Below are 27,929 nucleotides of genomic sequence, written 5' to 3' on the forward strand. Positions count from 1 at the left end.
TTCTCTTCATTTTCCTCTTTATTGACTTAAATCTTAGTACTTGTCGTTTTAGTACTGACACACAATTATTTTCCCCACACAAAATAATCAATTTTAAGAAACATACAAGAGCCATTTTGTCAATAGTGGTATGCTGCAGTTTGGGATAGCTAACCTGATATCAGAAAACAAAAGAATCACGTTTCATTTGTCGCCAACTTGGTATATTATTTTTTGTTGAGCACCCATAAAACTGAAGGTGCATGATGTTTTTGTTCTACTGAAATATTTTTTGTTATTGCTGATGTTGTAAAAATATGGAACTTCTAATAGAATGTTGCTAAGATCTCAAAACAAACGCTGATCATAAAAATGTTTTATTTATATTTTATTATTAATCCTCTGCTGGCCTCTGGTGGTCATTCGTGATAGAGACGGTCTCTTAGCGCCTACAACAGAGAATATACAATACGACATGTTTTAAATACAAATCAAGGGTCAGGTAAAATCATAAAAGATGTTTTAAAATTCAATTAAAAATAGTGATCTTATGAACAGAATATATATTTCATCATGCACTTCACACTCCAGCAAAGGAGGTGGCGATATGCATCTAAAAGCTGGCTCGCAACTCGCCATTAAACCCAAAGAAGAAGAAGACTGGCGTCTCCTGAGGAGAGGCCAGCAGTTCACGGTATTTCTCATATTTACACAACCATCAAACACTTTCTTGAGTTTCAGCAATATATACGAGTTCATTTATGTATTGTTTTGATCGGGTTCAGCGCTGTTAGTGTGCTGCTGAATTCATCTCGCAGACATGTTCAGTTCATGAAGACCTGAGCGCTTTTGTGTGTTTGATTGTGTCGGTGTTTGCTCTCATAATGTTGCTGTTACTGAGTGAATGCGAACCGATATCAAGTGTTGCTGCGGCAATATAACCTTATTTCTCTGACCTGACGTTTATCTAAATGTGTTGTATAAAATGAATAACAGATACTACTATACACTTCATAATGAGCCACTTGGGACGTAACTGATTTATTGTTGACTTTGGCAGATCTGCTGCATCAAACCATCAGGAAGAAATGAAATCTGCAAAGACTGAGTTTATTAAAGAGGAAAGTGAGAACATGAGTGATCCAGAACCCTGCAGAATGAAACGCACCGAAGAACAGAGAGGTTGGGGTTTATTCTTGATTCTTCATTCATTCATGATGCTGAAGAACATTAAAGGGGTCATATGATGCAATTTCAACTTTTCCTTTCTCTATGTTGTGTTACAAGCTGTTTGTGCATAGATAAGATCCCTGAAGTTGCAAAGATTAAAGTCTCGAAACCAAAAGAGAGATTCTTTATAAAAGTTAAGACTCAACCACAGCCCCCTAAAACGGCTCATTCAAACACGCCCCACACATGTCTACAGTGTAGGAAGATTGGCAAAACACCGCCCAAACATATACGCAAAGAAAGTCTCGCTGTAGTATTGTTGCTGCCGCCGGCGCCATGTCCTGGAGACACTGTTTCATTGTGAAAGTACTTTGTTTGGGCTTCCAAAAGAAGACACAACTAGAAATCAGTGGTTAAGTTGTATTTGCAACACTGTTCTATAACAGTTCAACCCAAATGTTAGAGTGTGTGCAGCGCATTTTACGGAGGACTATTTCCTGAACCTGGGAGTAGCCTGACAGCTGTGTTCAAAGGATGTTTCTATAAAGTGGGGCAATTCCAGCTTTGCAAGGACAGCCTGTAAGTATGTTTTCTTATTTAAAGAATTAGCCACTGATGATTCAAACGCGAGTTTTGAGCAGTGTAGAGTGGGGTTGGGCGACGTATACAAAATTGGCATTGGACGATGTCTACAGTGAAAAATCGCGATGGACGATGACATCGGGGGAGTTAGGGGGTGTGAATCTATATTCAGAAAGACACAGGAAACTCATAACGATTCTTAACGGTTGCCTGTTACATTACAGTATATAAAATTTCACTTACCACATAAACAGAGTAAGGAGAGATGACTGAGGACCATGGCGAATGGTTTTCAGATCCTCAGCACCACTGACAAACATCTAATCTTGTAAAATGTGTGGTAAGTACTTCATAGTATAAACAGAGTAACTCGCGTGCGATTGCGAATCTCTTGAAACTAAAAAGCGATCGTGCATTCAAAAGCAGTTTCAATGCCCGGCATAGTAGGGTCATGATGTCGACTCAACATCACGATGTCTATCAGTCATCGGCGATGGACGATACCATCGTCCAATCCCTTGTGTAGAGTAGTGCTTGTTTGTCGTTTCTCCGATCACAAATGCAGACATGCTAATGAGTACTGATGCAACGTGACACGTAAAAATAGTCATTATAATCAGTAACTATGCCCCCACTGGATGCAACCAATGCCTCGTTTATAATGGGTTTTATTGTTTTCGTGTGGTCGTGCCGGGACACGGCATCACAATACAGTGAGGGGTGTAACATTTCCGTCACACGCTTGAGGTACTCAGCTAATCACAACGCACTGGATAGCTGGCCAATCAGAGCACGCCTCGCTTCTCAGAACAACGAGCTTTGTAAAAATCGGCTAGAGGTCTTCACGGGTCCAAAAATTCGTACCTGAACCCAAAGAGACCTGTAAATATGCAGACCCAAGAAATAGGGGTCGACCGATTATCGACCTGGCCGATTATTGGCACTGATATTAAGCATTTTTATGATAATCGGCATCGGTCATTTTCAAAACCGATGTGCCGATAAAATTATTTAATTATGAAACGCGCTATTTGGCTCTGATGCAGCCTGTCGGAACTCACCACTCTGTGGCCTAGAGCAGTCTCCGCCCACCGCGCATCTGATTTGTTGAGAGTCAGGAGTCTGACCAATCAACGTGGAAGACTAAAGGCACTCTCACACCGAAAGCGCTTGCTAACTGGTGCTGCTTCATCACGCATCAGTTCTCTCTCAAAGGCAGCAGCAGACGTTGCTCAAGTTGCAATAAATTACAATCCACTACACTGAAGTTGTAAAAACCTCAATATTATCTATTTATGATTTCCGAGATGGGGGAAACGCAGGGGGAATCGCGGAATCCAGTCATATGGAATTTACTGTATAACACGGAGTCACGGAATTAGTCAAAGTTTGGATGAATTAATCAAAAGTAGGTCAGTACACTTAAATCGACTCATGATATGGACTATCTGTAAACATTAAGCTGCTAAAAGACTATTTAAATATGAATTCTGCATGTTCGGCGTGTCTCTGTATATGTGAAAGGCACAAACGCGCGGTTTTGACACACACACACACACACTGAAGTGCGCGACGCTCGCAGTGTTTTCCGCATCTGCCATGTCACTAAATGAGGACATAAATACATGAACATCATCCCCAGAACTGCTCTGAGAGTTACTTCATGAGCATTTGACTGTTTCGTTTGAGTAAAACGATCGTCATATCATAAATAGGCTACAGAAACTTAAGAGGTCCTCATGGCAACCCGTCAAAATAAAAGTTCGGTTTATTTACTAATGCTACTACAATTATTACAACTTTTGTTTAAAAGAACAATCCCACAATACGCTATTTCTTACATGTTTTAATTTTAATAGTAAACCCATTTGTTTGCCAAAAAATAGAGTTCAACTCTCATTTGATTAAAAGATAAATTAAATTAATGTTTTATGCCTTCATTTGCACTGCTCTGTAAATGAAAACTAATGGAAATTACTGTCACATAGGCCAAGATTAAGTTACTGTCACATAGGCCAAGATTAGGATGACGGAAATTGGGACATTTCAATAGGCTATTGAACCAAGTGAGCCTATAACAGGCTATTAGTGTTATAGTTTCATTAAAATAGTTGCGGTCTTCTTCACAACTTCTACAATGGAGCTATGAAGACAATTAAATTATTTACACGTATTATATACATTGCGCTTTTTAAATTAATCAACTGATGTGCATTAGATGATGAATTGAATAGTCCCCTCTTGTAGGTTATGATTTAGTCAACCGAAAATAATTAATGAAGAATTATGAGAGGTTATGCTATTACACATACATTTCTAACATGTAAATTATTGAAGCCAAATACTTACATTTCCCCAAGCTGTTTAGCTGTAGTATTTAGTATTCATAGGCTTAATCATGAAGCATACAGTGGCCCCACTTTTAACTCTCTCTTTATATATTACCCTTATTGTAGATGGATGCATGGGGGAAGACAAGAGTAAGAAGTGCAACCAACACTAGGGAAGGCCGTTTTTGTCAGAGCCCTTGTTATTCTTAATTTTGACATTCATTTTCATTTTTACACCAGACATATATATCGGTTCAATATATTGGTTATCGGTCTACTTGGTCTGTAATAATCGGTATCGGCATCGGCCCTGAAAAACACATATCGGTCGACCCCTACCAAGAAATGCCTTAAATGTACTACCCAGACCTGACGCGGACCTGACCATTATTCGAAAGTTGGACCTGAACCCGGCTGGGAACACAGACCCGACTGCACCCGTCCCGATCGGCACATATTGCACAGCAAATGATATTAAGTCAGTAAACAAGTTGCGAAAAAAATAAAATAACTTTTTGCCTTAATTACTGTTAGTAGCCCTCTCCCTGTTTCTCTCTCTTGCCCTCTGAAAGAGCCTTCTTAATCCACTCATTATTCCAGCTTTAAAAGTCTACAATGTTAATAATATTAACAAACTATACATCGTTTGAAAGGTCTAAGGGTTTAGAGTCAATACATATTCTCTGTTTTACGATATAGATGCTCCAGCATCAGTAATATAGTAGTTTGTGTCAGAAGTACAAATGACAACATGCAAAATAAAAACGGGACTTCATACCTTCATGATACAACGATCACAAGTCAAACCCAGTCTGTCGCAGCTGGGTAACAAGTCCATGAAAACCATCTAGTGGCAAACTTCCAATGTTACTTTTTCTCCACAAAAGCATATAAACCGTGAAATATTGCTATATATGCTATATATGTTGTACACTGATAACAGATGTGCGGTAAAAAATAAGCAAATTCCCTGCCACTAGACCTTTATTTCTGATATGGTATTCTGTCAAGTCACCAGGTATCAGATGTGAAAATATTTTGTGGGACTATCGTGCAATCAGTTATTGGTGTAACATTAGCAAACTTTAGCAATTCTTTGAACAACACGACCGTAATTATGAACACCACATTGAATGTAACACAAAACAAATGATTATTTGTCATTAAAACCCTTATTAATTCTGACAAATGCTACATTATTGGTCTCCGTCTCATACCCCATCGTTTGAAGTGGAGTCCCGAAAAATCTTTGTTTGAAGGGCTGTCTGGCCCTTGCCCTTCCCCTACCCCTACCTCTTCAACCAAAAGAGAATCAAAGCACCCCCACTCCTTCACATGAACTCGCGAAACAAAGGGGTAGGGGAAAGGGAAGGGGAAAGGAGTAGAAATGGGATTGGGTCTGAGAGTGAATTGGCGCTTTTCCACTGCATGGTACGGCTCTCTTTTGGGGGGTTTTCCACTGTACCATTATCAAAATGTGACGTGTAAACCCTGCTGATCACTGATTGGCCGGAGGGAATATCATTACCTGCATCATTGAACTTGCGATACGAAACCCCAGACCCGCTAGATTTAAATCAGTACAGCCAGCGAAGGATCGAACGCAATTTTTATTTTTTTTGTTGGATGGAAGCCAGTTCAAGAAGTAGTATATTTGCCCCGCCCTTCCTCTTCTCTGATTGGACGGCTGACTGCGTTTCACCAAAGTTGAACATTCTTCAACTCTCGGTGCTGAAATAAAAAAGTGCTCTGCGTGAAAAAGACGCTCAGCGCTTGGCACGCTTCTGCTGTTTTAAAAAACGCAGAGCTCCCATTGAATACAATTGGAAAAAATATGCTAGCCTCCGGAAAAAATGCTTTGGTGGACAAGGGGGCCTAAGAGGCTTTAAGGGGCATTTACTTCAGGACACATAGAATGGTAAAATATTAATCTGCAAACAATTATATCAATTATTAAATTACAATAATTTTTTTTACACTACAAATGAGATGACAGGCATAGAGACATTCTCATTCACCATTTAATTAACAGCATGAAAAACTAATTGACAAGATCAAGCTTTATGCAGTTTTTTACGCTTTTTTTTTTTTTTTACAAATTTTTAAAAAGCTTGTAAATATAATTTTTTGAATTTGACATACTTTTTTAATAAAATTAGAAAAATGTTATTACAAAGGTAAAATAAAAAAATAAAAATTGCAGTAGCCGACTGATGTTATCAAGTACGCTGCTCATTGCAGAATTACTTTGTCTGAAATTTGCGTGCTTGCTATTTGGAAACGTGTGCAGACCTACATCATCAGACTATTTGCCTAATCTTCTCGGTACTTTAGTCTGTGATGGAAACGCAGACATCAACAGGTCTGGGGTAAAAACAAAAAAAATTTGTTCCTGGGACAAATTGTTCCAGGTAATTTTGGTGGAAAAGCGGCTTTATTTGAACAATGCCTGAGACTTGGTATTACGAGCACTTCCTCTGTCTGTTTTCCTCTTTAAGATCAGGGTGTCCGCGGGGTCTTAAACTCTTAAAGTCTTAAATTTAGTTGTATTAAATTTAAGGCCTTAAGTCTTAAATTGTACAATAATGTCTTATGATTTCAAGAGGTCTTAAATTTGGAGACGGAAAGACAATTGCGATATGGCTGAATGTGACGATTAAACTTCAAAAGGCTATGATTTCATTAACCTGTTAACCTTTGCCAGAGCGACGGCGCACTGAACGCTCTTTGTTTGCATGTGTCATTGTTTTCTAATAGAATAAATGAAACGGGACAAAGTTAATCTTGACAAACTATATATCATTCTGAGGGTCTAAGCCTCAAGCATCGACGACAGATCGCTGTTTTTCGATGGAAAGCTTATAAGGAATGTATTTGCTACATTTGTGTAAGCAGTACACTTCAAAACATGCAGAATAAAAAAGCAGTACTTATCATTATCATTGTAATAACGAGCCACAAACGCGTCCACTGCTTTAGTCAGAGAGGTAAGGGTCCACAGAACAACATCCCAGCGAGCACTTAACAATAACGTTGTAATAAGGATGAATATTCCTCTGTTTACATTTAATTTCTTTGGGAGAGTTATTGTTCGCGTCCGTTATGGAATAAATTACGCTCAAAAACAGCGTCTTGGTGGTAAAAAAACAACACAGTGCTGTAGCATACAGTTTTACAAACAGAATGAGACCGTCCACGGAAACAAAGTCTCAGAAAAGCGGAATATAGTTTATTTGAATTTGGCGCTCACTCCTGAAAGCGTGACGCAGGCTATGACGCAGCTGTCATCTGAGCGATCTAAGTAACTTAGCGATCTGGGCCCTTATTCATGAAGAATTTTAATGCAAAAAGTAGCTCCTAGTGACAAAAGTTCTAAGAAAATTCTTAGAAATGTGGGCGTTTACTCTTAAAATTAAAGAAAAAATCCTAGTACAGAAAAAAGTAATTCAGAAAGCATCTTAACCCTTAAAAGAGGTCTTAAGGTCAAACTTGTTAGGAGTATGGAGGAGGACTTTTAAGAGGCTTAAGAGTTTCTTTAGCAGAGGAGAAAATGGACGAAAATGAAGAGGGAGAAGAAATGTGTTGCACACAATGCATGACAGTGAGTTAATAAGACACTACACATTAGTTCGTGCAGGGATCATGTTTGTGACTGATCTTATTAAAGACATGCTAACATCTCAGACACCGCGCAGAATTGCCATAGCGCCAGAAATCACTACATTAAAATATTTGGCAACTGGAGAAATGCAACTATGCAGCAGTGATGATTTGGGTCTGTTACAGCACTTATTAGGCTTATATGTCTCTGTTCATTTCCTATAAAACACAGTAAATATGCAGGGCCGGCGCCAAGGGGCATCCATCCTCTCCCCTCCTTGCTGAACGCGATCGATTTTGAAAGCGAAAGTACCGATAAAACAGCGCACATAATGCGATTGCACGCTTTAGCGAGCGTCAGCAACTGCACGAGATCACAGATTGCAGCCCCCCCACCCTCCCCGACACACACACACACACACACACACACACAACGTGATTTGTGCCCCCCTAGAAATTTAAATGCCCCCCGATGGAGGTGCCCTGGCGCCGGCTCTGTAAGTATGACAGCATGGTAAATAAAAAATAAAGAATATATACATATATAATGTGTGTGTGTGTGTGTGAGAAAGAGCGAGAGGAAAAATTCCGCCTGTAATTTCAAAGTGAAGGCTTATAATATACCCTACTCTTAAAAGCACGCTTTTATTTCCTTCTTGACAACCAACCAATCACAGTCTTCAAAAGATTGTGTCATACATAGCAACGGGGTCAACCCCGCCTCCTCACTAAGATGAAAGTTTTTGTCTTTTCCTTACTCAGAGTTGCTCTCAGATCGGTCCCGAATCGCTCTTAAGCTAAGACTCCTACGTAAAAGTTTTTAAGCTAAATTAAGAGTTTTCTGAGAGGATTCTTAGAATCTTTATGAATACGGGCCCTGGTTTTTCCATTAAAAATTATTATTTTTTTTTTCTTCAACATTTTTTGTATGTGTGTGTGTGTATTGTGTGGGGAATGTGGCCGTATCTACATGATTATCATCTGAATGGAAGCACATCAGCGTGTGATTACTGACTGTATGACCATGTCTGCCAATATCACTTCATGTCTGGCAATCAGAATACTTCAGTATACATACTATATACAAAGCATTTTTTTTTCCTTTTTTTTTTTCTTTTTTATTACTCAAATAATTATTTTTGTATTTTTTAGTGCTCAAATAAATGACTTATATGATGTCTAAAATTCTGTCTATTATTTTATCATTGAAAAACTACGCAGGAACATGTATAATGACTAAAATAGCTTGTATAATTCTGCAATCCATTTGGTGGTTATTTTTCCTCACACAGGGGGGTGGGAGGACTATAAATAGTTTCAGAAAAAATATTGCAGGAATCTCATTTTTCATGGTATCTTCTTCAAATTTGAAATATGAACTCATGAGACACATGGCTTTCGATCCATTACTTTTCTGGATTGTTCCAGGACTTATTTCATGTATTTGTATATGAAATAAAAAAACATTCAGTGTGGAAAAATATTTTTCAAGGCACGACAGTGCCTATAACTTTTTATCTTTTAGAGCATTATCAACTCTGGATGATAGATAGTAAAGCCTAGAGTGTCTTCTTTCCAAAGATACCTAATTTGTCTGTGTAGCACACTTTGTCAGGAACTGTTACCGTTTTAATTTAGGTAGGTTATTTTCACCTGCGGGGCTCACAATGGGGGGGCGAAGGTTAAATAAACATGAGTGCTGCAAGTTCAAAGTCCGATACTGCGCTGTTTTGTGTTCTGTCTTTACCGAGAAAACCGTTACATTTCTGACAAACGCGACACCTGCTGGCAGAGAATGAATCAGTTAACAGGTTAAACTAGTGCGCGTACGAGTTTCACTGCACGATTCAGTCTATTAAAATATATTTAGAACGATCACATAATTTAAGATATGGGGGCAGAAAATGTATAGCCTATATTTACGGTATATCATGTCATATAGTTAATAATCACATGAAGAGTGCCATCTTTACTCCAAAAGTCAGCATGATTACAAATGTGATATTGATATTATGCAACCGTTCAATAAACAAGAAGTTAATATTAAGAGACTTGTATTTCCTGCTTTTGCTCTTACTGTTTTGCGTCTCTGAGCAACAACGGTGTTTAATTTAATTTTTAATTTAATTTAATTTGAATAAAACTCAAACAGACCATAAAATTTCACCATATAAAAAAGGAGGTTGTTGAATTTAATTACATCTGCATCCTAACTCAAACTACTATTGCCAACTCAATGTCAAATGTGCATTTCTAAGAGACATAATATTATTATTGCATATCAGATTACCATATGTGTACGTAGGGGGGGCCCATGAAAAAAAGGTTGGGAACCACTGGTTTAAATGATTCGGTTCAATCGCAATGACTCCCTTATTAACACTGACTTACTGCAACCTATTGGCCGTTTTAATTTCACATTTAAAGTAGTTTAATTTTTTAAAAATAATTTCAGACATCAGTTTTCAACGCTTTGTGTTTCAAATATCAAAACATCATTTATGCATTTGTAACTGCAGGCTAGCATTCGATGTCCCTCTGAGCCGCATTAAAGAGTGTGTAAATACATCTAAATGCCACTTCAGATGCATTGCAAAGATACATTGTTTATACTGATTTCATCTGCTTGGTAATAGCCCAAATGAAAGAATTTGACTCAAAAGATAATGCACACTTTTATAAAAAATGGCTTAAAGGTAAAAATGCCCATAAAACTTGTTGGAAAAAATACATTTCTATCACTGCTGTGAACTGACCACACAGAATATGAAGAATATAAAAAAAATTCAGGAGTCAGCTGTCCACGATAATCTTTAAGATACAAGCACAATAACACACTCAGCGAAATATTTTCAAATTATTGTTATCGATAAAATCCCCGAAAATATAAAGATATCATTTGTGGTCAATTTCGCACACCCCTAATTCCTGTTATTTAATTTATATATTAATTTATTGCTAATAATGGCTAAAATCAATATAATTAATATTTGACTTATCCATTTTCTTAAAAATGGTTTAAAGGCTGAAATGTAAAGTTGATCATTTTATAAAACTTTTAGTTTTTGTGAAAACTTGTATCTGAATTGTAAATGATGCTTTTGACAGTCATTTTACAGTTTAATATGGTACTATAAACATTGCCCTACCCCGCTCATATGGTATTAATTTTATTTGTGCAGGTCTTAAATTTGAGCTTAAAAATCCTGCAGAAACCCTGAAGATGAATCGCTTTATGTATTCCCCAATTGTAAGTCGCTTTGGATAAAAGCGTCTGCAAAATGACTAAATGTAAATTCTGTACCTAAATATTATAGTTAGACCTTAAAAAATTAAAGTGCTGTTAATTTCATTTGTTTTTATTTTATTATTTTTACTTGTCTTTTTGTTTAGTTAAAATAAATTAAATTCTGAGAGTGAGTGCACGTGATTCTCGGGTGGGGAGGGGGCGTGGTCCATGGGAAATAGTCCTGCCACCACAGCTGGAAAAAATCCTAGAGGAAACACTGTTATGCATCAAGTTACTGTAAATATATTATTGTTGTTTTTGCATTCTCTAATAAAAAAAAGTAACGTTAGTTAATTAGCTCCAGCGGGAGCAAATCCGCATTTAGGTTTCCTCCTTTAAGTGCTCCAACATGCACGTTGTGCTCCTGTGAAATGCAAGTTCCGTCTTGCATGTATTGCACACAACAGCATTCTTGGTTTTAAGTTTTGTGAAAATCATTGATTAAATTGATTAATTGATTAATCATTGATTAAATATATTTAATAGTTCTCACTGCAGAAACGCTACACTACATGAGTCTATAATGTTTAAAAAATAATAACTGGAAGATCAATGTACAGGGAAGTTTCAGGGACATATAGTTAATTTCTAAAATTGCATCAAAATGATTTTACATCAAGACTCACCTTTCTGTCCTTTTGATTTAGATTCCTGTTTTTGAATCATTTTGGTTTACGTAAACCTTTTTTTTTTTTTTCAGAGCCCATGGAAGAGAACGAGAAGAGTGGAGAACTGAGTGAAGTAGAGGAGAAACATCATGTCAAACCTGAAGAAAAACCTCAAAGTCACTCTAAAACTAAAAATAAAGTTTTAAAGAAAAGAAGACCTGAGAAATCTTTCACCTGCACTCAGTGTGGAACGAGTTTCACATACAAAAACGCTCTTGAGATTCACATGAGAATCCACACAGGCGAAAAGCCACATGCATGTGATCAATGTGGAAAGAGTTTCCCACACAAACAAAGTCTTAAGATTCACATGAGAATACATACTGGAGAGAGACCGTATGCATGTGATCAATGCGGAAAGAGTTTCCCATACAGACGAAGTCTTGTGTTTCACATGAGAGTTCATACTGGAGAGAAGCCGTTCACATGTGATCAGTGTGGAAAGAGATTCATAAATTCATCAAACTTTAAACGACACATGAGGATCCACACTGGAGAAAAGCCATTCACATGTGATCAATGTGGCAAAACATTTATTAGGGCATCACAACTGAAGACACACCTGACCGTTCATACGAAGGAGAAGCCACGTTCAGGTTCTTCACGTGGAAAGAGTTTTTCACAGCTGAAAAGTTTAAAATCCCATCAGAAATTACACAATGCTGTGAGAAATTATGTGTGCGTTACATGTGGGAAGACTTTTGCTTCAGTGAATGTTTTAAAACGGCACCAGAGGATTCACACCGGAGAAAAACCTTACAAGTGTTCACGCTGTGACAAGAGATTCCGTTGGTCAGTAGATCTGCAAAGACATGAGTGGATCCACACTGGAGAGACGCCGCACACGTGTGATCAGTGCGGGAAGAGCTTCACACGCAAACAAAGTTTTAGTGTCCACATGAGGATCCACACGGGAGAGAAGCCGTACGCATGTGATCAATGTGGAAAGAGTTTCACGTGTTTATCAAACCTTAAAGGACACATGAAAATCCACACCGGAGAAAAGCCACATGCATGTGATCAATGTGGAAGAACATTTATTTTTTCATCAGCCCTGAAGAAACACCTGACAGTTCATATGAAGGAGAAGCCATATTCATGTTCTATATGTGCAAAGAGTTTTTCATGGCAGCAAAGTTTAAAATCCCATCAGAAATTGCATAACGCTGTGAGAGATCATGTGTGCTTTCAGTGTGGGAAGACTTTTGCTTTGGTGAATCTTTTAAAACAGCACCAGAGGATTCACACTGGAGAAAAACCTTACAAGTGTTCACGCTGTGACAAGAGATTCCGTTGGTCAGTAGATCTGAAAAGTCATGAGCAGATCCACTCTGGAGAGAAACCGCACACGTGTGATCAGTGCGGGAAGAGCTTCACACGCAAACAAGGTCTTAAAGCCCACTTGAGGTCAGTGATTTCACCAATAAATGCTGGAATTTTCCCATCAGTTTACAAGTGCAGACGCGCATCAAACCATCAGGAAGAAGTGAAATATGCAACCACTGAGTTTATTAAAGAGGAAAGTGAGAACATGAGTGATCCAGAACCCTGCAGAATGAAACACACCGAAGAACAGAGAGGTTGGTCTTTATTCTTGATTCTTCATTCATTCATGATGCTGAAGAACATTGTAATAAAACTTCCAGCTGTTTTGTAGATTTAAATATTTAAACTATTAAATGGGTTCAACATTTTCTTCATATTTTAGGTTTTCAACAAATGGTCAGTAAGGGAGGTTTGAGAAACGTTACTTTTGATTGTCAACATCAGATCAATCTAAATGTAATTTTAGCTCTTTCATTTTAGATTGTATTTGTTTTTGCTTCAATTTGACCAACATTTTTTATATTTCTCCAATATAAATGTTTTTTAGCAATAAACGGTCAACAAAAATGCATCAAGTAAATAAATTTTCCAGAATGGCTGGCAGGACTGTTAGCATAAATTATGCAAAAGCTTATTTATAGTTACTGATAAAGTTGTATTTGTAATAAATTATAGGAGTTATTCATAGTTATAGAGAGAATTTTTCTTGCAGTAACTTTGGTAACAGCGTTGATGAATGCAGTCAACGCTGCACAGTTTGTGTAAAAATGGATTGAGATTATTTTCTTGTCCCTCCCATCATGCTGTAGAAATGAGCCCAAATGATTTCACAATTTTAGGAAATGCCCTATTTGTTATTTATTTAGTCATTTAGCAGGCGCTTTATCCAAAGTGACTTACAAATGAGGACATAAGAAGCAATCAAAACCAACAAAAGAGCAACAACGTGCAAGTGCTATTACAAGTCTTGGTTAGCCTAACGCAGTACAGATCATTATTATTATTTATTATTATTTTTTTTTAATAAAAAGACATATAGATAAAATAAAATTAGAATAGAGAGTGCTAGAGTTAGAGGATCAAGTAAAGATGGAACGGATGAGTTTTTAGCCGTTTCTTGAAGATGGGTAAGGATTCGGCTGCTTGGATTGAGTTGGGCAGGTCATTCCACCAGATGGGAACAGTTAATGAAAAAGTCTGTGAAAGTGTTTTTGTGTGTCTTTGGGATGGCACTTATTAATGGCATTTATTAAAATGAGGAAAATCATTGAGTGAAACGTAGGACACAGCTAATGCTAAAAATTCTTCATTTAAAACCAGTTTAAGCCGCGGTCAATCCAGACTTTGACCATGTGAAATTTCAACAGACTGAAATGCTCGTGATATGGCGTCACACTCTGTGGCGTCTTTCTTAAAAACATAAATTCAACATAATAAATAATAATTTGAAAATGTACACACATACAATTGTAACGGAAGGGTGTGACATCGGAGTTGGACATCCATGTGCAGGCTTTTATTAAAGAGCGTCATCATACAGGTAGGGCCAAAAAAGACCAGCAAACAGTAGCATAAAGAACAGGACAAAAGAGTAATCTACAAACAGGCGATGGTCAGGGCAGGCATCAAAAGATCAAAAACCAGAGAACAGTCCAAGGACAAAAAATCAGGCTAAACAAAGGGAAGACAACAAGGAAGAACACTTTCTAGTGCAACCAGCGCAAACAATACTTGACAATGGCTGTATCCAGAATCGCCCCCTATACCTCATTCACTACAGTGGTCTACTAATATAGTCCACTTGAAGGAGTGAGTGAATTCAGACACTCAGTGCTCCTGCATGAGCGTTTGACTAATTACTCCTCAGAAACAGTTTTCTGATTTATTCAATGTTATCACAACTTTATGCTTCTGAACTGTACAAAATATCTACATAGAAATCTGTAACAGAAGCTTAATTTAACAGTTTATTAACGGAGAAACATACATCTGTATGATTTCGCTGTAAAAGCCATCTCCCACTGATGATGCATTCAGTCAGTGCGTGACTCATCTCTTGCATTTTATGACGGCCAATGTGAGAGTGCATGTATTTCACACGACAGCATTCTTGGTTTTAAGTTTTGTGAAACTTTCCCACACCTTGCTAGTTCAGATTCATTTGCACACCATCATAATTCGCGTCATAAATGTTTTTCTTCTACTGAAACAGCATTCGGGACTGCTGCATTGCACTCAAGCCAGGGCTTCAGACTACGACTAAATGGTTGCATTTTTCAACCGTTTTTTGCCGGTGCGACAATTTGTTTAGAGGTCGCGCTGGTGCCACTACCAACTGATAGGCTTTGGCATTCTGCATGATAAATATTAAACAAGTGGTTATCCACTTGAACCGCACCATGCGTTATTAGCTGGATCAGGTGTGTTTAATTAGGGTTGGAGCTAAACTCTGCAGGGCTATGGCCCTCCAGGAACAGTTTTTTTCAGAGTTTGACACCCCTGATCTAAAGGACCCGCATTTACTGCCTGAGATATGCCTTATTTTTAATCTTTAAATACAATAATAAGATACAGAGCTGTTACCAATCAAATGAAATCTCTAACAAAATTCATCTTTGCACTGCAGTGGTGGCACACAAGACCGGTCTTAAGTACTACAACACTAGTGCAAACTTAAGACCGAATCACTACACTGTCTAGTCGCAATCACGCGACCATTAAACAGCGCTGTGAGATCCAGTGAGAAGCGCACAAGTTAACTGCAGAGTTCTGCAGTGCAAATCACATACAGTATGGCTCTGTGACTTAAACTAGTTTAAAGCTAAATAAATCAGCTCTTTCTCAGCAACACTGATGCAGAAACACTATGCAACAAATACCCCTTTTCCACCAAAGCAGTTCCAGGTGCTAGTTCAGAGCCGGTGCTAGAGCCGGTTCTTAGTTGGTTCGACTGGCGAGCGCTTTAAGAACCGGTTGCTTTTCCACAGGCTAGAGAGCCAATACAGAGCCAGGTCTTACGTCACTGAATACGTTTCATGTTTCGGATCACTAGCGCGGCACAACAGGCATCTGTACAAAGCATCAGCGCCACGCAGATCGATCGATCGGCACACAACACACTAAAGCACCGCGAGAGTGATCCAAAAGCATAAAGAGCCGTCTGCTTTCCAGTCGCTCCCGCAGCACCCCGATATGCCTCGCACCGACCGGTCCGCGCAGCGCCGATCTATCCCAGACAAGCCTAAACAAACTATCAGCAATGGGGGACGTTGCGTTGTTATTGATGTTCATGGCTTTGCGAACCTACATCGGCATCCAAACACGGCGAATCAAACGTGTTAGCGTTTAGCTGCTATTTCAAATATGGCGGTCCAAGTTTCTGTTCATCTTGTTGGTCACGGTAACCCCGCCCCCAGCTCCTGACGCAAGCGGTTCTTTCTTCTAGCCCAGCAATGTTTTGGTGCTACTTACGAACTGCTTTTCCTGGTTCGGAGCTGGTGCTTTGGGTATCGAAAAAACCAGCACTGGAACTGTCTTGGTGGAAAAGGGGTAAATGATCCAATTAGAAGGCGGTTCAATCCACAAATCTCCAGCATTTACCATAGTTTTACTGTAGTAACACTAACGGTAACCATGGTATTGTGGCAGAAATGTTTAATATTCTTATTGAATTTTATTATATTATTAATGTACTAAATATATTAAAGGAGAATTGGAATATAATTATAGTATTCTTGTTAAGTCATATCAGTTGTTGTGCATATGTGCTTCTACAGAATGTCTTTAGGCAGCTGTATTTCATAGCAGAAACTATACAGTTAAACTACTTTTTTACCATGGTAGTGACGTGCTGTACCTGTGGTGATCATGATATACAAATGTATGAAAGATGAGGCTTTTACAGTTTTCACAGATAAATGTATATCTGCATCTCCTGCTACTCTCAACTCAATCTACTGTCAAATGTGCATTTCTATGCAACAAAACTTTTCATATTATTAATATTAAGTGCAGTGCCACCAAATCAGGTGCAAATCAGAATATTGCACATTGATAATAAATAGAATTAACTGATATAAATTACAAACCATTTGTCGGTAATACAGTTAAAATGGGGAAAATGTGAACTATTGCATTGCTGGCTGATTTAAGGTGTACACCTGAATTTTCTGCTTGTCCTGCTAAAAATGTTCAGTCCGGGGCTACAGTGCTTCTAGTAAAATTAGCTAGTCCTGGAGCCCTGACTCTAGCGCCACAGCGCCTTAGAAGCCAAATCGCGACATTGCAGGACTACATTAGGTCACATGAGATCAAACAACTACTTGACAACAAAAATATTTGTCAACGATTTTTTGGAAAGTTTTCCAGACTTGAACTTGGAATGCAGTGAAATTCACTTGAGCTTTTGTTTTCAGTCTCCCACATTCACATGTGGATGAAATGTGTGTATAGGATTAGTAGAAGTGATTTATTTGAGCACAAGAACATTACAATAATATTGTTTTAGTAATAAAAAAAAAAATGGCATTATATGTCAAGTACATAGTCTGATTGCCAGACATACAGCATTCACATGATTGCTGGTCCTACAGTCAGTAATTACACACTCATGTTATACAGATGGACAGTCTAATACAAGGATTTTGCGATTAAGGAATCTGTGATCGCGTGCAGTTGCTGACGCTCACTAAAGCGTGCAATCGTTTTCTTATGTGCGTTGTTTTATCTGTTTCACTTTCGCTTTCGAAATTGATCACGCTCAGCAAGAAGGGGAGAGGATGGAAAGTGGGGGGCACAGTAACTCGTTTGGGGGGGCATGGCCCGTGAATACCCCCCCTTGGCGCCGGCCCTGGGTTTACAGCCCATGGCACTGTAGCTAACCTTCCTGGACGTGGACGGAAGAGCAAAATTAATGAAAAATTACAACGAAGGATTGTTTGAATGGTTAATAATAATTTGCAAACAAATTCAAGCTGATCTGCAGACACAGGGTACAACCGTGTCAGTTCGCACTATCCGTCACCATCTGAATGAAAAGGGACGCTATGGTAGGAGAAATAGGAGGACACCACTGCTGAAACAAAGGCATAAAAAAGCAAGACTGGAGTTTGCCAAAACATATGTGACAACCTCAATCCTTCTGGGAGAGCGTACTGTTTTTTGGTAAAGGGCATCATAGCACGGTTTACAAAAAAAGAAATGAGGCCTTCAAAGAAAAGAACACTGAACCTCCACCATGTTTGTAGGGACTAAGATGTTTTGGGGTTGCTTTGCTGCTTCTGGCACTGGATGCCTTGACTGTGTGAACGGTATCATGAAATCTGATGATTACCAAAGAATTTTTGGGCGCACTGTAGTGGCCAGTGTCAGAAAGCTGCGTCTCCACCAGAGGTCATGGGTCTTCCAGCAGGACAATGACCCTAAGCATACTTCAAAAAGCACTCAGAAATGGTTACAAACAAAGCGCTGGAGAGTTATGAAATGGCCAGCAATGAGTCCAGATCTGAATCCCATAGAACACCATTCACACATTCTGCAACCCCCCTCTCCCTCACACCGGCACTGCAGATAAGAGGAGAAGACGTGTGCCAGGTCTTCAAAAAGAACAAGAGAAGGAAGGCACCAGGCCCAGACGGTGTGACACCAGCCTGTCTGAAATCCTGTGCTGACCAGCTGGCCCCCATCTTCACACAGATCTTCAACAGATCACTGGAGCTGTGTGAAGTCCCCTCATGCTTCAAACACTCCACCATTATCCCCGTCCCAAAGAAACCCAAGATAACAGGATTTAACAACTACAGACCTGTGGATCTAACATCTGTGGTCATGAAGTCATTTGAAAAACTGGGTTTGGCTTATCTGAAAGACATCACTGGACCCCCTGCAGTTTGCCTACAAAGCAAACAGGTCTGTGGATGATGCATTCAACATGGGACTGCATTACATCCTGCAACACCTGGACAGACCAGGGACTTATGTGAGGATCCTGTTTGTGGACTTCAGCTTGGCCTTTAACACTATCATTCAAAACCTCCTGCTGCCCAAACTAACTCAGCTCTCCGTCCTCACCTCCGTCTGTCAGTGGATCACCAGCTTCCTGACAGACAGGCAGCAGCTAGTGAGGCTGGGAAAATTCTCATCCAGCACCCGTACGATCAGCACTGGAGCTCCTCAAGGCTGCGTTCTCTCCCCACTGCTCTTCTCCCTCTACACCAACGACTGCACATCTAAAGACCCCTCTTGTCAAGCTCCTGAAGTTTGCAGACGACACCAGACTGATTGGCCTCATCCAGGACAGTGACGAGTCTGCCTACAGACGGGAGATTAAGGAGCTGGCTGTCTGGTGCAGTCTTAACAACCTGGAGCTTAACACGCTCAACACTGTGGAGATGATCGTGGACTTCAGGAGATACCCCCCTGCTCTCCCCCAACTCACCATCATGAACGGCACAGTGGAATCATTCAGATTCCTAGGCACCACAATTTCTTAGGACCTGAAGTGGGACAATCACATTGAGTCTATTGTGAAAAAGGCCCAGTAGAGGTTGTACTTCCTTCGCCAGCTGAGGAGGTTCAACCTGCTACAGGAGCTGCTGAAACAGTTCTACTCCGCCGCTCGTACCAAGATGGCGGCGCGAACACATCGCGAGGCTCAGCGTCTTACCAGATTCAGGAAAATAGTGTTAATTTACCTGGTTATTTCACTCGTGTTCGCGCGATTCAGCTATGCGAACTACAGCTATACAAAACAGTCACTTTTGGACATCAACAAACAGTGTTCCAACATAGTTTTAGATCATCCTTTCGACTTCAGCGAACTCCCGCCGCAGCTACTGAGATCACCGCGGACAAGCGGATCACTCGTACCGGCCGGAAGTGCTCGGCGTCGGCGTCGAGACCGTAAACAAAGACGGGGAAAGCGTGGAGGGCTGCGTGCTAAGCTAAGGCTAAACCCACATCGACCAGCTCTGCCCAGCATCTTCCTTGCCAATGTACGGTCTCTGATGAACAAGATGGACGAACTAAAGATCTGGACCCTCACACAGAAATGGCTTATGGACTGTAATGTTATGTTCTTCACTGAAACATGGCTCTGCAACGATGTCCCAAACAGCGTGGTGCACATGGATGGACGCTCTCTCTTCAGGGCTGACAGAGTAGCAGCAACCTCTGGTAAAAACAAGGGTGGTGGAGTATGCATTTATGTAAATAAATCATGGTGCAAAGACTCTGTCATTGTTGATACCTACTGCTCTGCTGAGCTGGAGTTCCTGGTTATCAAGTGCAGGCCATTCTATCTACCACGTGAGTTTACTTGCATTGTTGCTGCTGCAGTTTATGTACCTCCGGACGCTAATGCTAACGTGGCTATGAAAGAACTTTGTGCTGCTATTAGCAAATTACAAACCCTGCACCCGGATGGAGCCTTTATCGTTGCGGGAGACTTCAATCACTGCACTTTTAGATCTGTTCTCCCTAAATTTCATCAAAATGTCTCCTGCACTACAAGGGGACATAAAACATTGGACCACGTTTACACTAATGTGAGTGATGCCTACAAAGTCACACCCCTCCCCCACCTGGGTCAGTCTGATCACCTCTCTTTGTTCCTGCTCCCCAAGTATACCCCAGTCATCAAACGTGTGAAACCTACAATAAGGACTGTTAAAATCTGGCTGGAAGGTGCTGACTCCACTCTTCAACATCAATTCCAGCACACAGACTGGAGTGAGTTTGCTGTCCAGGCCACCACAAACTCTCAGATTAACATTGACATTTATACCAACTCTGTCATGGAGCACATCAACAGCTGTGTGAGCAGAGTGACCACACACAAAAAAATAAAAATTTTCCCCAATCAGAAGCCCTGGATGAACAGAGAGGTTCGCCTCCTGCTCAAAGCAAGAGATGCAGCCTTCAGGTCCGGAGACCAGGAGGCTTACAGCTCAGCCAGAGCCAACCTGAGGAAGGGTATCTGCCAGGCCAAACTCACACACAAACAGAAGATTGAAGAACACTTAAATTCTTCAGACCCCCGGCGTATGTGGCAAGGCATACAATCTATCACAGATTACAAACCACCTAACTCTGTGCCCCCCTCCAGCTCTGCCTCCCTCCCAGACGAGCTCAATCACTTTTATGCTCGTTTTGATCAAAATAATAAGGAGATCTCACTCAAAGCTGAGCATCAACCCAGTGAACTGCCTCTCACACTCTCCACATCAGATGTCTACTCCACTCTGCATAAGGTGAATGCACGGAAGGCAGCTGGCCCTGACGGAATACCTGGTCGTGTGCTTAAAGCCTGTGCGGAGCAGCTAGCTGGGGTCTTCACGGACATTTTCAATCTGTCCCTGGCCCAAACAACTGTCCCCACTATCTTCAAAACCTCCACCATCGTACCAGTACCGAAACATTCCACTGCCTCGGTCCCTAACGACTTCCGTCCTGTTGCACTCACCCCCATCATTGCCAAGTGTTTTGAGAAACTGGTTGCATCCCACTTAAAATCCTGTCTCCCTGCTACACTAGACCCATTCCAATTTGCCTATCGCCACAATAGGTCAACAGAGGACGCCATCTCAACAGCACTTCACTCTGCCCTCACCCACCTGGACAGTCAAAACACACATGTGAGAATGTTGTTCATAGACTTCAGTTCTGCATTTAATACAGTAATCCCCTCCAAGCTGATCTCCAAGCTCAGCCAGCTTGGAATCAGCACACCCATCTGCAATTGGATTCTAGATTTTCTGACTAACAGACCTCAGTCCGTTAAGTTAGATAACCTCTCCTCCTCCATCATCACCCTGAACACCGGCGTGCCACAGGGCTGCGTACTGAGCCCTCTCCTGTACTCCCTCTTCACCCATGACTGTGTTCCTGTTTATGGCTCCAACACCATAATTAAATTTGCAGATGACACCACGGTGGTAGGTCTGATCAAGGATGACGATGAATCAGCCTACAGGGATGAGGTGCAGCACCTGGCTGTGTGGTGTGCCACCAACAATCTACAGCTAAACACCCAGAAGACAAAGGAGATCATTGTGGACTTCAGGCGGACTAGGAGTCATGCACACACACCCATCTACATCAACGGAGCTGAAGTGGAGCGTGTGTCGAGTTTCAAGTTCCTTGGCATCCACATCTCTGATGACCTCACCTGGTCCCATAACACCTCCACTCTGGTCAAAAAGGCACAGCAGCGCCTTTACTTCTTAAGGAGCCTTAAGAAAGTTCACCTGAATCCCAGGATCCTTGTGGAATTCTACCGCTGTACCATTGAGAGCATACTCACGAACTGCATCTCAGTATGGTACAGCAATTGCTCCGCATCTGACCGCAAAGCACTCCAGCGGGTGGTGAAAACTGCTCAACGGATCACCGGCACCCAGTTAACTTCCATTGAGAACATTTATCATAAGCGCTGTCTGGGCAGGGCAAGAAACATCATCAAGGATGCCTCTCACCCTAACCATGGACTTTTCACCCTCCTTCCATCCGGCAGGCGTTACAGGTGCCTACGCTCTCGCACTAGTAGGCTCAGGAAGAGCTTCTTCCCCGAGGCTGTGACACTTCTGAACGCCACACCACCAATCTAACCTGCACCTGCTTATTACTGCACTGGTCACAGTACTTTACACACATGCATTTGCACTACTCCTATTTTTGCACAGACTGCACATTGTCAAAGTTATTACACTATAAACTGTATAAAGTTGTTACTATACAAAGCACAGTAAACTATTTCTATAAAATATTGCACTACTGCTATTTTGCAGAGAATACATTGTTCTATCAATATTTTGCACACTCATCCAGCTGTATTTATTTATTACCACTGTTCTCACGTTTCTGCTGTTCATAATGTATATAATCCTACATTGCTCTGTTCATAATGTACATACAATCCCTACATTGCATTCCTATTTATATTCTGTATATACTCTGCTCAATACTGTATATAGCAATTCCACTGTACATTCTGTAAATCTTATCTTCATTTACTCTGCACTTATATGTATATAAAACACTATATTCTTGCACTTCTGGTTAGATGCTAACTACATTTCATTAGCTCTGTACTTGTACTCTGCATAAATGACAATAAAGTTGAATCTAATCTAATCTAATCATTGAATCCGTCCTCTGCACTTCAATAACTGTCTGGTTCAGCTCCACTACCAAATCTGACCTCAGAAGACTACGGAGGGTAATTTAAACAGTTAATTTAAAATTCGGCAGCTAGGATAGTTACCTGCTCACGCACTTTCGATCACATAACTCCAATTCTTTTTCAGCTGCATTGATTTCCTGTTCATTATTGTGTACATTACACAATTTTACTTCTTACATACAAAGCTCTTCATAATTTGGCACCTCATTATCTTTCAGATATTCTCCATTTGTACACTCCTTTGCGCTCTTTGAGATCATCTTCTGCAGATTTATTGTCTGTTCCAAACTTCAAGATGAGTTCCTTTGGTGGTAGGGCTTTTAGTTGTGCACCGCCGAAGTTATGGAACTCTTTACCTTTGCACATTCGCCAGCTGGATTCAATTTCCCATTTTAAAGCTCAGATAAAAACGTGTTTGTTTAGAATGCCTTTTAATGATCTGCTTGTTTAATGTGTTGTAATAATGCTTACATTTTATGTTTTGTTTTATACTGTAGTATAAAGTTTTTATACTGTTTTATACAGTTTTCCTTTGTTACGGTTTACAAAGTCGGTAAGTGTACGATGCCTGGTTTTTAAAAAATGTTAGAATTTTAAAAGTTGTGTATTTTATTCCAGCCTTAAGTCGCTTTTTTCCTGGACAGATACGACAGGTTTCTGATGGCTCCTTTGAATGGATGACATGCCTCTGTCATCTTTGGGCATAAACTATAGTTACATCTAGATTTTGTCATCTTAAAGCTGTGAAAATAAGTTATTAGCCATTTTATAAAGATTAAATTAAAGTGACAGCCATCAGTTAATATTTAAAGTCTGTTTATGAAGTATTTACATAGACATTCAACGTGGAAGGGTTTAAAGAGAGCACACTGAGCTTAATTGGAGCAGCAACAATTTTTAATAGATTTAGTCCGCTAACTATGCTCTGTAGCATCTGTTGCTAAAACGTCTTTTGGATCTAACTGTAATTATTTCCCACATCCAAGTTCCAGGTTATAATATGCAAGAGACTAAGCAATAATCTTTTAGTTTTACAGTAAGTAGTAAAATTTACCCAAAATAAAGGCTTAAACATGTAAAAAATGCACATTTAAAGGGATCTTCTTTTGGTGAAAGTTTTCAGACGGCTTTCAAAATGGCTGCCAGACAGTGTGGACTATGGAGACTCCTGTGCAATGGTCTGATTGACTTGAAAATACAGGACTTATGTAGTAATAAACACATCAATTGGTTAAGACATCAAGTATGATAATACATTAAATTTTCTTTTTATAATCTGAGCTCAAAAAGGAAGTGTGCTTAATGGGTGCATGAGCTTAGTTGGTACGTTTACCCTAATTGTGTCATTGATCAAATTTATTTAATAGTTCTAACTACAGAAACACTACACGAGCCTATAATGATTTAAAAATAATAATTGGATGATCAATGTACCTAATTCAATTAATCAAAATGATTATAATTTTTTTTATAACAGTTGTCTATTTTCTGCTATTACATCAGGGCTCATTTTTTCTGTCCTTTCAATTCAGATTCCTGTTTTTGAATTATTTTGTTTAGGTAAACGTTTTTTTTTTTTTTCTTTCAGACCCGATGGAAGAGAACGAGAAGAGTGGAGAACTGAGTGAAGTGGAGGAGAAACATCATGTCAAACCTGAAGAGAAACCTCTTGAGTCGTCGAAAGCTAAAAGTAAATTTTTAAAGAAAAGAAGACCTGAGAAATCTTTCACCTGCACTCAGTGTGGAACGAGTTTCACATACAAAAACGCTCTTGAGATTCACATGAGAATCCACACGGGAGAAAAGCCACACGCATGTGATCAATGTGGAAAGAGTTTTCCATATAAACAAAGTCTTAAGATTCACATGAGAATACATACTGGAGAGAGACCGTATGCATGTGATCAATGCGGAAAGAGTTTCCCATACAGACGAAGTCTTGTGTTTCACATGAGAGTTCATACTGGAGAGAAGCCGTTCACATGTGATCAGTGTGGAAAGAGATTCATAAATTCATCAAACTTTAAACGACACATGAGGATCCACACTGGAGAAAAGCCATTCACATGTGATCAATGTGGCAAAACATTTATTAGGGCATCACAACTGAAGACACACCTGACCGTTCATACGAAGGAGAAGCCACGTTCAGGTTCTTCACGTGGAAAGAGTTTTTCACAGCTGAAAAGTTTAAAATCCCATCAGAAATTACATAATGCTGTGAGAAATTATGTGTGCGTTACATGTGGGAAGACTTTTGCTTCAGTGAATGTTTTAAAACGGCACCAGAGGATTCACACCGGAGAAAAACCTTACAAGTGTTCACGCTGTGACAAGAGATTCCGTTGGTCAGTAGATCTGCAAAGACATGAGTGGATCCACACTGGAGAGAAACCGCACACGTGTGATCAGTGCGGGAAGAGCTTCACACGCAAACAAAGTTTTAGAGTCCACATGAGGATCCACACGGGAGAGAAGCCGTACGCATGTGATCAATGTGGAAAGAGTTTCTCATTAAAACAAAGTTTTGATATTCACATGAGAACCCACACCGGAGAAAGACCGTACGTATGTGATCAATGCGGCAAAACATTTATTGATTCATCAGCCCTGAAGAAACACCTGACAGTTCATACAAAGGAGAAGCATTCATGTTCTTTATGTGGAAAGAGTTTTTCGCAGCTGCGAATTTTAAAATTACATCAGAAATTCCATAATGCTGTGAGAGATCATGTGTGCTTTCAGTGTGGGAAGACTTTTGCTTTGGTGAGTCTTTTAAAACAGCACCAGAAGATTCACACGGGAGAAAATCCATACAAATGTGATCAGTGTGGAAAGAGTTTCTCATTAAAACAAAGTTTTGATGTTCACATGAGAACCCACACTGGAGAAAATCCATATGCATGTGATCAATGTGGCAAAACATTTCTAGCGTCTTCATCCCTGAAGAGACACCTGACAGTTCATACGAAGGAGAAGCCACATTCATGTTCTTCATGTGGAAAGAGTTTTTCACAGCTGAAAAGTTTAAAATCCCATCAGAAATTACATAAGACTGTGAGAGATCATGTGTGCGTTACATGTGAGAAGACTTTTGCTTCAGTGAATGTTTTAAAACGGCACCAGAGGATTCACACTGGAGAAAAACCTTATAAGTGTTCACGCTGTGACAAGAGATTCCGTTGGTCAGTAGATCTGCAAAGACATGAGTGGATCCACACTGGAGAGAAACCGCACACGTGTGATCAGTGCGGGAAGAGCTTCACGCGCAAACAAAGTTTTAGAGTCCACATGAGGATCCACACGGGAGAGAAGCCGTACGCATGTGATCAATGTGGAAAGAGTTTCTCATTAAAACAAAGTTTTGATATTCACATGAGAACCCACACCGGAGAAAGACCGTACGTATGTGACCAATGCGGCAAAACATTTATTGATTCATCAGCCCTGAAGAAACACCTGACAGTTCATACGAAGTAGAAGCCACATTCATGTTCTTTATGTGGAAAGAGTTTAGTTTTTCATGGCAGCAAAGTTTAAAATCACATCAGAAAACACATACTGGTGCATATGTGCTTTAAGTGTGGGAAGACTTTTACTTTGGCAATCAATTTAAATTGTACCACAGAATTCACACAGGAGAAAAAACTTAATAATTTTTCACACTGCAACAAGATTTTCTCAATAAAGTCTCTTCTGTGTAAGTTAATTTCCTAACAGCCATAATTAGTGGCAGGACATTTTGTTGGTTGCTTGGAAAGTATCTCATTATTATGAGAAAGTATGTCATTATTATGAGATATTATGTCAGGGTTCCTCAATAGGTGCTGATTTCAAATAGTGTTATCAAGGTAATGTCAGCGTAAGCATTAAAACGTGGATGCATTAATTTCAGGGTGGAAATTAAAACGCAGCATCATTGACAGCTTAGTCTGACAGTGAAAATCACACTCGCCATGAGTGTGAATAAAAATGGAAACGGAAAATAGACGATTCAAATGTGAATCGACAGAACTATTTTATTTTATTTTGCCTGACCACCTCAACGCAAAGCCACCGTGTTTATTCACGCAGACTGTGGCGGTCTGTAAGGCTGATAACAAGAAATGCCATTTCAGCAAATTTGACTGCAATTATCCAGAACATTCTGAGAGCCGCAAACAGAAGGTAACACAATTGGTGGCAGGTTACAAGCAAATAGTTGCTGTTCTTCACAAAAACATCCATACAGGTGAATGCGTGTGGCTTGGAACCTGGCAAAGGTCAAAAAGCAGTTCAGAGATGCCGAATTAATTAGAAACTGTGCAAACACCTACTATAAGGGGTCAAAATAGAACTTTATTAAAATATCAAAGTAAATAAATAATTAGTAATTAAATTGTATTATTTACAAATTACAATTTTAGCTCTAGACAGTTACCTATGGCTATGATTTTATTAATACAGTTGTCTGATTGATTTTATGGTCTCAAGCATTCAGAAATCACACAAAATAAACTCAAGCAGTTTTACTATGATAAAAACATGGTTAATTTTGGTAAGGGTTGTTATGTCCATATGTTTTTGTTGAAGAAATTAAAGAGGATGTAGCATTTCTGTTGCAAAAAGGTGGCCGAAAATTAAGTGGATATTTTAATTAAATTCTTGGTCAATATTAAAGAAGGATTTGATCATCCTGTAAGTGTAACAAAAGCAATTATCAGGCCTTTGGTGCCCTTTACAGGCATTTGTAATAATGTAAATGGTGTATTTTGTATTAAGTTATGTATTTTAACAGTGTTCAGTGAAACCACAGGCTGTATACC

General features: G+C 39.7%; 1 protein-coding gene across 1 annotated transcript; it reads left to right on the forward strand.

Moving 5' to 3' along the window:
• The first annotated feature begins 609 nt into the window (after positions 1-609).
• LOC306867750 (uncharacterized protein) lies at positions 610-27,929 on the forward strand. The gene is made up of 4 exons (XM_079413600.1): positions 610-673; positions 1,040-1,161; positions 11,651-13,198; positions 24,713-27,929. The coding sequence occupies exons 2-4, from the start codon at positions 1,068-1,070 to the stop codon at positions 26,602-26,604; spliced, it is 3,534 nt and encodes a 1,177-aa protein (XP_079269726.1). The 5' UTR covers positions 610-673; positions 1,040-1,067; the 3' UTR covers positions 26,605-27,929.

This window comes from Barbus barbus (assembly GCF_936440315.1).
Source record: "Barbus barbus genome assembly, chromosome: 49".
Lineage (NCBI taxonomy): Eukaryota > Metazoa > Chordata > Actinopteri > Cypriniformes > Cyprinidae > Barbus > Barbus barbus.

What these genes read in the sequence shown, in the direction of transcription:
- LOC306867750 (XM_079413600.1), top strand. Translation starts at nt 1,068, where the DNA reads ATGAAATCTGCAAAGACTGAGTTTATTAAAGAGGAAAGTGAGAACATG. An exon ending in ACGCACCGAAGAACAGAGAG is followed by an intron (nt 1,162 to 11,650) that starts GTTGGGGTTTAT and finishes TTTTTTTTTCAG; the next exon opens with AGCCCATGGAAGAGAACGAG. An exon ending in ACACACCGAAGAACAGAGAG is followed by an intron (nt 13,199 to 24,712) that starts GTTGGTCTTTAT and finishes TTTTTCTTTCAG; the next exon opens with ACCCGATGGAAGAGAACGAG.